Source organism: Cyrtonyx montezumae, unplaced genomic scaffold (genome assembly GCF_038088225.1).
Source record: "Cyrtonyx montezumae isolate F1298 unplaced genomic scaffold, pur_monq_1.0 scaffold_36, whole genome shotgun sequence".
NCBI lineage: Eukaryota > Metazoa > Chordata > Aves > Galliformes > Odontophoridae > Cyrtonyx > Cyrtonyx montezumae.
Genome location: NW_027072041.1, coordinates 11,247,925 through 11,259,925, shown reverse-complemented (window position 1 = coordinate 11,259,925; position 12,001 = coordinate 11,247,925). Strand labels below are relative to the sequence as shown.

The following is a 12,001-nucleotide window of genomic DNA, read 5'->3' as shown; positions in this document are numbered from 1 at the left end:
GCAGAGGAGGCCAGAGAAGCATCTGAGACTACACTTTTTTTCCACTGAGGTCTGATCAATAACTGGTTTAGTACATGAAAAAAAAACAAAACAAAAAAAACCTATGTGCTTTCCCTAACTCAAATTCCCTTGGCTTCAAAACAGTAGCTTTTCCTTACCTCAGTAGGATATGGTAGCGAGGTAAACTTAAATAGCTAGTACTATCAAACTGTCAAAGAAAATCAAAGGGCCTCATATTTTCACGCACTAACTTCTACAGCAATATTTATAAGTGGTTCTCCCCTGCATTTAATCAAGAGAATAGTCGCATGCATTCAAGTCTGCCTTTTATTTACATACTTTCATACCAAGCATAGCACTTTCATCATTTAAGTTTCTCAGGATGGGGCAATAGGCAAGGCATCCAAGAATGGCTCCTCATCAATTCAAGTATAGGCACAACAACTGTGTTTAACATCACGTCTCTGTTCTCACTAGGGATCACCAAAGCCCTGACAAGGTGACTGTGCTTTTATCTGCTACCAGTCTTGCGTTTAGACACATTTATAGCAATTGCTGACAATGGAATTCTTCCTCACACATCTTCTACAGGTCTTCCAACAAAGCTTTCAGCTTCCCTCAGAAAAAGTCAACTCTGCTGGCACCGCCACTTCTAAGAAATTCCTTTTAGCAGAAGAAAGTGATTGGTACAGTGTACTGACCCAGACACTGTATGCCTATTGTCTCAACAATCAAAGTATCATTCCATGTAGAGATTACAGTCATAAACAGCTCAACTCTGCAGCTGCAAAAATTAATGGTATGGCTACCAAGTACTAAACTTGCTACTATAGCTTGCACAATTGTTATGAGCTGACAAAGCTCGTAACAATGGGGGAGAAAAAATAATGACCATTTGTTACTGCTTTTCTAATACAGACATGCTTTTGCTAGAGTACAGATAAGAAAATGAGAGATTGAAGATGTATCAAATAATCAGCAGAATTACAAAACGTTTCTCTTTCAGGAAAAAAAGCCTTCCTTGAAGGAACAGACCTTCCATTTTCCCTTCTGGAATGAACTTTTAGATTCTTCCTCCCACATTGCTTGTGATATTGCTGATGATCTAAATATAAAATTTAGGAAGCACTAAATTTACTTTATACACAGAATAGCTGCATGGAAAAATGTACAACTCCGACGCAGAGACAACTTCTGTACCAACATACCTGCAAATATATGCAAGTGTGATACCATAGAGCAAAGAGTAAGCCAGCTAGTAAAACACTTTGTTCACAGCATGCAAACTTTTGGTTAATACAAATGCATGCAGTTTGTTCTTGAGGGTCTTCAAATAATTGTTCTCATGTTTTAATGGTTTTATCTACATAGTTTAATGTGGTCTAACAAACAAAGCACTGAGTTTCCTTTCCAAAGCTTGTAAATCTCTGTGGAGCCATGTTAAATGTATTGTTGTCCAGGGACAAAAAAAAAGAAGTCTTGTGATTAATTTGCATGAACATTTTATGGAGAATAGTTTCAAATTCAATTGCCTGTGAATACAGAGTGTTTAAGTGCTTAAATATGTGAGAGCTAAATAAGCCAACACAGTTCCAATCTTTCACTTGATCTGGTGACACTAATTTTCAAACAGTTCCTCAGCCTACTACTGTTCAGAGTGGTTTAGATACAGCTGATAGCTTTGCTCTGGAGACTAACAACAAATCATAATGTATTTTTAACAGTAAAATCAAAAAACACATCCACAGTTCTGACAGCTTCCAGGTGTTCTCTGTAGTGGAAACAGTTTGAAAAAAATTATAGATTATTATTCAAAAATATTTTGCTCTACTATCTACTTACAATACAGTTAGCACTTGCATGGAGAGCACGTTATGATCTACGTTCTCTACTGATCTGTTTCAGAAGAGTTAATTCTACAGTTTCGTTAAGACACTGCTTTCACTTACAGCAAAATGAATTTTCCAAACCCCCCTTCCTATTAAGAATTCAGAACTATTCAATATATATCAATATTCAGACCTGACTGCAGTAGTGTTTCTTACTACTTATCTTGACAGCTGTCAAGAAGAAAGAAAGCCTGCTAATGCATTAAATGGCACCCAGAATTTACCCACAGCAACAACAGATTAATAAACCAGAAGAAGCATGATCTGTTCTTAAAGATTCACTGAATCAAACAAACGGATTCAACCACTGGATACTAGTCTCAATTAAAGGAAGTTATTTTCAAGTTTACAGCCAAGAGACCAAAAAACTTAAGTGCTTTGGCTAAAATACCTTCTCCACAATTACATATTTACGATGCAGCAGTAAATACTTTTGGCAGTGACTCTCAAAGATTTTAAAAGAGATTGCAACAAGCAGAGTATTTTGCTGTTATCTTAAGCTGAAATTAGCCTGTAGTACTTTGATTACAATAGAACAATTTTAAACACAGAAATTTATAGTTACAATTAACATGTCAGCTGAAGACTTAGCCAGCTCCACATCTCTGCTATCAGCTTGTATTTCACTGTTTTGCAACTCAATAGTGCTTTTACACAAACATTAAACAATATTTGAGTGTATTTATTCATATCTTTATTTTTTGATTTTTAAGAGCTATTCAAACCTTAGGTTATTATTTTCTTCCAAAGGGATAAACAATCACCTATTTTTCTTTCCACCTCTCACTGGCAGTTAGAAGCAAGACTGTTAATCAAGAAATTTGTTCATACGACTGATTTCAACATAGGAGTAAATCACAGTACTCACAAGGTAGTATACTTACTAAAGGACAGATAGGAACCTTACTTATTAACCACACTACCACTTAAATCTTATGTGCATGTTTTCATCCTGATGGAGTATTTCAACCACCTAGATATCTGCTGGAAAGAAAAATAAAAACATTGTGAGCCACAAGCAAACCCTTTCCAATGCATCAGATCAAAACAAAGTCTCTCACAGTAGAAAGTGCTCATCAGTGCATCTGGACACAATGGTAGCATCAACAGTACTCAATCTAACGATCATAATGTCAGGATAAGAAGTTTTGATTTAAATATCTGGACTCCATTAGGAACCTCAGTAACTGAAGAGGAACAGTCACACTGACAGTGAGTAAGCCCTGAAGTCCAATATCCAAGGCAAGGTTGAGATTTGAAAGGCTGCAGACAATAAGCAGGAATAAGAAAGACTGAATTCTTCCAAGCACCTTACGCACAACAGGGCAGCAGTTTTGTTGAAATCTGCAAGAGACTAGACCCTGGCATACCTGTCTGAAATAGAAACAGCACTTTTTCCATGCTGGAAACAACAGCAACAAAGAGCATTCTGTAGAAGCACCAAGATAAACAACCCTCTACAACTTCATTGATTCTTACATCCCTCTATAAGGACAAGACAACATGAATACCTTAAGTGAGCTCATAAAACCAAAATGAAAGAAACAAAAGATGACCTCTGTCCCATGGCACATCTACAATGCCCACATCCTGGACTCCCAGAAATTCTGTACACAAAGTCAGCCCTTCCTCACAAGGAATAACTGACTCAGGTGTTAAGAAAATTGTAACTCTCTGGCAAAGGAAGATTTAAAAAGGTGTCTCCACTTCTAGTCAACAGGAATTTTATCATTAATGTCTAGTTACAAAACACAGAGACATAGCTTCCTGCACAAATGCTGTGGTAACCAAAGCACCCAGCTTTAAGAGGAAGAAATACTTGTGGCCTACTTCACAAATTAAGTCCTAGTTTTCATGGATCACAGTAAAAGGTTCTATTTATATAAATCTAAGCACCTTTTTTTTGTTTAGATCAAATCTTACCCTTGAGGTTTTTACAACTTTTAATAGCAGAGCATTAGGTCCTTCTGGTGAAGAACATTAGAGTTGGAAGCCAGAGCTCCTTTACTGTCCTCTCCAGAATCATACAATTTTCCCAGCTGCACCACTGAATTTGATCCTTTTCAAAAGAATCACTGTACAATGAATAACTATTAAAGTCATGCACTGACTGCTGTACTTATTCAACATGAAAAGAATAACTCCCCAGAAAAAACAAATCAAGGTTCTGAACGAAAGTAGTTTTCACTCAATTATCCCAAAATAAGCCCAATGCATGCAACAGTTAAAGGTCTGTTTAAGATTTTTTTTTTAAACACAAGTTTCTTTTGCTCCAGAATGCAGCAGATGCAGCATTAAATTACAAGAGAGCCAAATCAAATCTTATTAGCAAGCCACTGGCATAGCAGTTTTGCATATTAAAGTACAGCCCAAATAACACAATGTTCTGTCCATAAATGCAAGACAATTCCTATTTCAGTCTCACTCAAGAACTTGTTTTCAATACAGCAAATTCCCAAGTCATCATCTACACTCCACCCCTCTAAAAGACTGATTTTTACAATTCTTGCTCAAGAAATTGCTTTTTAATTGTCATCTATTTCAGACTAACAGAACAGGGTGCACTTCTCACTCAAGAAGTAGGGGAGTAAGGAGTAAGTGTAGCACAGCAAGCAGCTGCAACATTTTAAAAACCTCTTCAGTTTCTAATTTTAAGCCTATTTCCAGGTAATGAACTTACACTGAACCCATTTTCTTATAACAGAAGAAACAGTCCAGTGAAGTAACTGAAAAATAATTTAAACACTGGTTAAATTTTTAATGTCATACCATAAAGTGACAGATGCAGCTTTCTGTAAAGGACCCTAAGCCACCACAGAGCATACCTAGCATGATCACAAAGCACAGCACTTGCACAGGCACAGTGTTATATTCAAGTCAAGCTGTAAGCAGTTTGGCAGCTTTAAGAGCAAGATCACACAGGATCATCTTAAGAGTATCTCTACCATATAAATCCATGCAAGCAAGCTGAAACATTAACCTGCCACTGACTACTTCTTCACAGCTACAATAGATGTTTCCATTTCCTCTGAATTCAGAAGTTTGCTTCTATTTTGTATTATTCGGTTCATTTGAGGAAGTTAACAGGGGAAATAAAGACTTAAGGTGAGCTTCCTTGTTAAAAGAGGCTGGATAGGAACATTTATTATTACTATTTTTTAAACTTACCACATTTGTAAATGAGCTATATTTATTGTCCAGAGAAAATGGTTTTTTTATGTAGAGAGAAAAAGCCCACCAAACAATTAAGTTTATCAGGAATAATCAACATGCTGAAGCAGAGAAATTAATCCAAGACGTCTCACGTGCTCAAGCTGAAAGAATTGGGTAACATCCAAAATACTGAAAGGCAAGTTATTTAAATCCCGCCAATGAGATTTTTTAAACCATTAGCAGTAATTGCAGTATGTCATTTACTATCTATGTCAAAATGAGTAGCATGAGGAATGGTTTTGTGGTTGCTCCCATTGTCTGAATATTATATAGGGCTTCAGAAAAAAATCTGAAAGATGCAGCTGAAGATGTAGTACACTGGTTTGAATTATTCCAAGATAGTGATCTTGCCAAGATTCTACTCTGCAAGAATACTCTTCAGGAATGAAAATCATATGAAATCTGATCAAATAGAGTACCAAAGGAGGAGAAAGTTAATTTGAAGACTGGTATTCATTCTGCAGCACCTTCAGTTTTTAACCTGTTCTGATGTAGCTTATGCTGAAAGAAAACCTATTCAGAGAGAAATCAATCCTATTCTTTCACATTTTGGTCTTTAACTTCTTACTGATACAGATTATATGTGAGCAAAGACCAACTTATTAAAAAAAAAAATCAAGTTTCTCTGAACAAGCACTGCCTCGACCCTTCCTTGTACACCACTGGAAAAATCACTGTGTCTTCTCTTTTAACATCAGTGCTCATGAGGCTCAATGTATTGCAGTAGTCCCCAGGGAGAGATGCCTGAAACCAAAAGACATGAGGACAATCCACTGGGATGTAGAAGAAAGCATTTTCCTACACTATTCATAAACAGAATTAAATAAATTTGAAGCAGTGCTTATCATCATCTCATCCTTTTTTATATTCTACTTTTGTTTATATTTTATTATCCACATTACAGTAATCAAGTAGTATATTACGTGATTTATAAATGAATACTGTGGGTAAGCACTCAATTTACTGACAGTTGGATAATCAAATCAAAGACTGGTGACCATTGCTGTCATCAGAGAGTTCACCCCGATACAGACCACGATCTCCAGCTTTGGTATGGAGCTGCTTATGTATTTTTTTATGTCACACCAGTTTCCAGATTTAAGTTAAAGTTGTATAAATACACAACCACAAGACTTTTGGATCCTTTCAGCAGCACTCCATACTTGCATTTTCGAACTACAACCTGTTAACATCTGTCATTTCCAGCTTCTCTGGAACAAAACAGAAACAAAGTAGTAAGAACAATATTAGCAGTTTGCTGAAGACTGTTCAAGGGTTTCATTATTCTATGGGTGTTCTAGACTAAAGACATCACAAAGATTAGATAAGATTCATGCAACATAATTTTGCAAAATACAAGCTGTCCTTATAAAACAAACCCTAGAGGACTATCACAAAACAAACTTCTGAAAACTGCAGTTCATTAGTTAGCAGCATCAAGGAAAAATAATTGTATGGTATCGAGATAAGTGAAAATTTGTCACACTGATTTTAGAAAGTATTGGAACACCATTCTATACAAAGCCAGTAAAGCCTCATCCAAGTTCACGTACACAGCTTACCACTTTTCAAAAACTGTAAACAAAAACAGTTACAGATGAAAGGCTTCTAGGATGTCTAGAAGTATGGTGACCAAGCTCAAAAGAACTTACTCTGTTTTATTTCAGTTCAGAAAGAAATACAAGTAGTGCATACAAATGTAAAGAACAGCGAGAAAGATGAGAAGTGATCTGAATTAAATCATAGTAGCTTGCAGTGCCTTGGGCACAGAGTCAGATGTGAACGATCCAAATTGTTTATTACAGGTTTTAATATCTCTTATATACTTTCACAATTTCTCTCTTGTAACTTTCCCACCCGCCTTTACATATCAACAATATAACTTCCCAAAACAGTCCTTAACCGTGCATACAGGCGATGATCCAATCAGGGCTGTGAATCTCCCCAAGGCATGCACTCTTCCTCCAATTAGGGTCTGCCATCATGCAGCTTACTTGAACTTGTTTTCCTCTTCTTCTGGAAGTGTCCTTGGTTCTCAGCCTTCCTTTCTCATGCTGTTTATCCTGTTCCACAGCTGCAGCTCTAAATATACTTTTTGCATTCCCATAGTAGCTCAAGCACTACAAGGCTGTACAATCAACAAAAGCCTTCAGGAAGGTGCTGCAAGAAGACTCCTACCTGCAGGAGCCAGCTGTCTGAAGAGGCTGTGAGGAAGAAGCAGTTTTCAGACCTCACATTATACCATTAGCTAACTGGGTAGCCTAGAATCATCTCTTAGTCTAAGCATCTTAAGTTCGGTCCTCTTTACAGACTACCAGAGACAAACCTTGAACTAGAAGAAAGCTGCAGCAGTCATTCACCATTTTCAAGAGAGCATACATTCTCTGTTAAAAGAGGTAGTACTATATGCAGGGTTTTTTTTTTACTGTGACTAGCATTTTAAACTGTAAGAGAAATTGTAGTGTTCCTTCAACAAAATAAAAATTAAAGATAGTTTAAAGAACTCATCATCCAACTTGATCAAAAAATTAGAAAAAGTAATCAACCCTGTGACTTCAGATGACTCCTGCACAAAGACTATCACTGAAGTTTTATTTACTTCTGTCTTCAAATTCAGAGGACAGATGCATGAATTTCTGTGTAGAAGAGAGCCAGGCACATTTTTGTTTCTAAATGAAAGCTTAACCCCCCCGGGCCCCCCACCCCATTTAACTGAGGCAGTAGGAATAAAGCTCTTCCTCTGAGATCACCATCTTATAGCCTGTCAAGGGAACCAGCTAGCATGCTCATTATTTAATGAACAGAACAAAGCTACCAGTAGAGGGCTTGGTCTACATACCACTTACCACAGTTCTAAGTGACTGAACAAAAGGCATATATTAAATCAGAATCATCCACAGACTGTCAAGTTTCTTGTTTAGAAAATCTCCCAATTACGGCAATGCCACACATGTTTGTACAGCAGAAGATAACTTTAATCTAATTCTGGCTGCCTTAAAAGCATTTATTTTCTGGAACTGTAAGGCCAGTGACATCAAAGCATATTTACATTGAGGAAGACAAAGGCATATGGAATGCCTTTTACAGGCTGCAGTTCTACTTAACTAGGCAAAACATATTCCTAAACTGCAAGAAAAAATAAGGAAAGCTAGGTCACTTCTCCATCTTCATTATTGTATGAAGGACATCCTCTCAGAAGGGTGGTGAACACCACTGCAAACACCACAAAAACATGCAGAGCACATTATGTTGTATCCCTCCCCCTTCTTTGTTAATAATAACCATCCTCACAGCTCTAAGTCTCTGGGGATTGATGATCCTGCATCACCTTATCTGTGACACTGGCAACTGTGAAAAGTATCAAACTCCCTCTATCTTATTCTAAAGAATCTACCTTCTAGAGAGATATCAACACATACCAAGCAGACAAGCATTGTACCAATTACCTTGGCTATTTTCAGCTAGAGGTAAGAGCAAGACCCTTAGCTGAACTTGAGAAGACCAGTGGGATGCAATTCATCCACAGAGTACTGGAGCATCACACAGATGCGTTGCTACAGCCACTTTTAAGAATCCCTTTCTAGTGTAAGGGTTTCAGGTGGTTGGTCTGACATCTATCCTATCTTCAGAGGACAAACTCTTGCAAAAAGGTATTCCTTCTGTAGATGCATCTTCCTCAAACACTATGTCCTCCTCAGGAGCACTTAAAGCAGGGCTTTTCTGTGAGAACAGTATCAGAACAACCGTTAGATATATGAAGAATGTAAACAAAACTACAAAAAAAAACAAAAAACAATATATTCTTCAACAGGCACTAGCACCAGCATTGAGGAAACACTGCCTCTCAACATGTGTTTACCTTTGAAAAGCAAGAAAAATATTGTGCAGTTCCAGGGTAAAATTCAAGCAGCAGACATACTGCTGGTGAGTGTATCTAGATCAGACCTGACGCAAAATAACAGCCAAAGTTGGTGTACACTGGATCAAGAAGTTACTCAAGACAAAGAAAATGAGTGACAACTCCCTGAGGAACAACAAGCACTTTCAGGGGGAACCAACAGACCTTAGCATATGTTGCATTTAGTAGTGCTAGGATGTTTGTACCAGGTGCCCTGCTAACAGTCTGACATACATGCAATAATGCAATACAGTTTAGGGTAGTACAAGAAAAATCACTGTTGATGAGAGGGGTTTAATTTTTCAAGTCCCTAAGAATTTGAAGGGAAAATATCAAATTAAAAAATAAAATCTTAAGACACCTATCCATTTCACAGAACAAATTAAGGAAATTTTAGAAATTAGTACTTTAAGTTAAGCAGTGCTTCTAATGAATCAATTTTGAGAATGATCTCAGAATGACAACCTTATCCAAAGCAACCTATCAAGAAGAATTCTTGCTATCCTTTATTTTACATTTGACGAAATGATGCTAAAAGAAACAACTTTGTCTGGAACTGTGCTATTATACACCAAAATGCTTTAATGGTATCAGAAAGAGCTTGCTGGACTGCTGCAATATAAACACATGGAATACCTGCCTGCCAAGCTTAGGATTGCAGGGTAGGTCCTGCTTACAGAACAGTTATCCAACAGCCTTCCCCTTTCTGCTCCTCACCCCAGCACAGAGCAGGAATTAGAAAGATGAAAGAAGTTTGGTGCATTTCCCATAGATCGCATGGCTTATTTATAACGCCTCTAACCCCACAAACACAATAGTGATTGGTTGGTTCTGCCTCCACACTAACTCAGACTAGCAAGCGTCGTGTAGACTGGCCCTGAGCAGACCTAAGGAAAGAGGGCTATGCCGTTACTGATAGTAAGCAATCTGCTATCTAACCAAGAGATAGCTCCTTGCATCACCAAACAATCCCTTCTCGTAACAGAGGGCCGTGCTTTCAGAAAACATAACTGGAGAACCAGCAGAAATAAAACCCACAGCACAGATGAATACAGATGCACTAAGCCGTTCTGAAGTAGCGGAGCCTTCAAAGACGACATTTTCTCAGAGAGCTGCACTGACTGGGAAAGACGGGACAAAAAGAGCTCTGCAAACAGAACGCTCCTCGCTTCATTTGGATGTGGCCCACACGTTCCCTCATTCCGACAGCCTAGCAGCAAAACCCACCGCCGCCGGGAACCAGGGGGCTGCAAGAAAACAGTACCGCAATACTTCAACGCTCCGAGATCACCTCTCGGAGAAGACCGCAGCAGCCTCTTCCTCCAGCTGCTGCCGCAGCACTTCGGCGACGCGCGCTCCCTCCTATCCTCCCCTCCCCGCCGCGATGCCCTGCAAGGGCCGCATACCCCGTTGGGCAGCGGACGCAGAACCGCTTCACGTGCGGAGCACGGCCCGGGGGATGCACGGCCGCAGCGGTGCGCCGGGCTCCGTCTGCCCCGAGGGGACGGACGGGAGGAGGGCCCCGCCGACCCGAGGCCCGCTCACCTTGTCCAGCTCGTCGTGCAGCTCGGCCAGGCTGGGCCGGATCAGCTTCTCGCCCAGATCGGCGGCCGTGTGGCGATAGTGGTCGATGCGGGGCACGGCGTCCATGGTGTTATGACCGAAAGTACGCAGGTAGTAGGTGTTGGTATGCGTGTCGTAGTAGTAGTGGTGTTGGCTGCCGGAGTGCAGGCTGCCCTCGCTCAACACGGTGTCGCCGCCGTTCTGGAAGCTGACGTTGGCACCCTCGGAGCTGCCGCCGCCGCCAGGCTCTCCGGGGCTTTCACCGCCGGCCGACGGGTCGACGAAATTCACCCGAAAGCGGCCCTTGGCTTCCTCGCCGCCCTTCCCCGCCGAGTCGCTTTCTCCGTTGGCCTTGCGGGGCGCCTCGGCCACCAGGTCCACCTGGAAGCGGCTCTGGCTCGGCGTGGGTCCCAGCGGTCTGCCCAGCGAGTCGGCGCCTGTACCCTTCCCCTCGGAGCGCGGCTCTTCACCCACGGCCCCCGGCACCATCAACCCGCCGGAGCCCGGCTCCCGCTGAGGGACCGGCTGCTGCTGCTGCTTCCCTTCCATGGCTGCTCCCCGCTCTGCCGAGCGGTGCGCGCGGCAGCGGCCCCGTCTGCTCTGAACGCCCCTCGCGGCGGCAGCTCCGCTGCTTTAAGCCGCCAACCAGCGCCCGGGGCTGCAGCGCGCCGCAGACAACGCAGCGCCGCGCCCCGCCCCGCCGCAGCGCCAGGTGATGATGATGCTGATGATTATGCCGCTGCCGGTGTGGCCGCCACCCCCTCCCGCCCTCCGGCACTGCCTCCCGCTGCCTGACAGCGCCGCGCGGGGAGGGGCGGCTGCGCCGTCGGAGAAAGAAGGAAGGAAGCGGCGCTCGCCGCGCTCCACCTGACCCCCGGCGCCGCGAGGAGAGGAACTGCGGCGCTGAGCGGCGTGGCCGCGCCCCTCGCTTCCCCGCTCGCGAGGAGGCGGGATGCGCGGGGCCGCCCGCTGCTCAGGCTCCGCCCGCAGCCGGGTAGGGCTGTGGTACCGAGCGGAACGCAACAACGGCCAAGCCGTCGCATCCGCCCGGCAGGGAGCGGCCCCGGGGTGGGGGATGGGGAAGCCGTATGTGTATAGGCCGGGGGCGGGGGGGAGCGCGGCGCCCCGGCCCTGCTGCCCCGCAGAGCCCGCCGGCGCGGGGCCATGTCTCGCGAGAGGAGCGCAGAGCCCCCGGGAGAAGGCGGCCCCGCAGCCGCCGGCGTGGCTTGCGGCCGCCGTATCTCGATCCGCGCTATCTGCTGCTCGTCGCGGGCGCGGAGGGGTGTGGGGGCGTCCGCGTGTGCGGCTCGGATAAGTGAGCGCGGAGACAGGCGTGTGGCCGTGGGTCGGCGCCGAGCGGTTATGCGCTGCGGGGGTACCTCGGAGCAGGAGCAGCCCTGAGAGCTGCCATCCCCTGTCGGGCTCCGATGTCTTCCGA

General features: G+C 42.9%; 1 protein-coding gene across 1 annotated transcript in view; it reads right to left on the bottom strand.

The window, feature by feature from the left end:
• Positions 1 to 11,284, bottom strand: part of SLC12A2 (solute carrier family 12 member 2) — a 54,362-nt gene extending 43,078 nt beyond the window's left edge. Inside the window, exon 1 of the mRNA XM_065745608.1 lies at positions 10,546 to 11,284. Within this exon, the coding sequence (XP_065601680.1) occupies positions 10,546 to 11,112 (567 nt within the window). The 5' untranslated portion in view covers positions 11,113 to 11,284. The remainder of the gene's footprint in view (positions 1 to 10,545) is intronic.
• Positions 11,285 to 12,001: the final 717 nt, after the last annotated feature.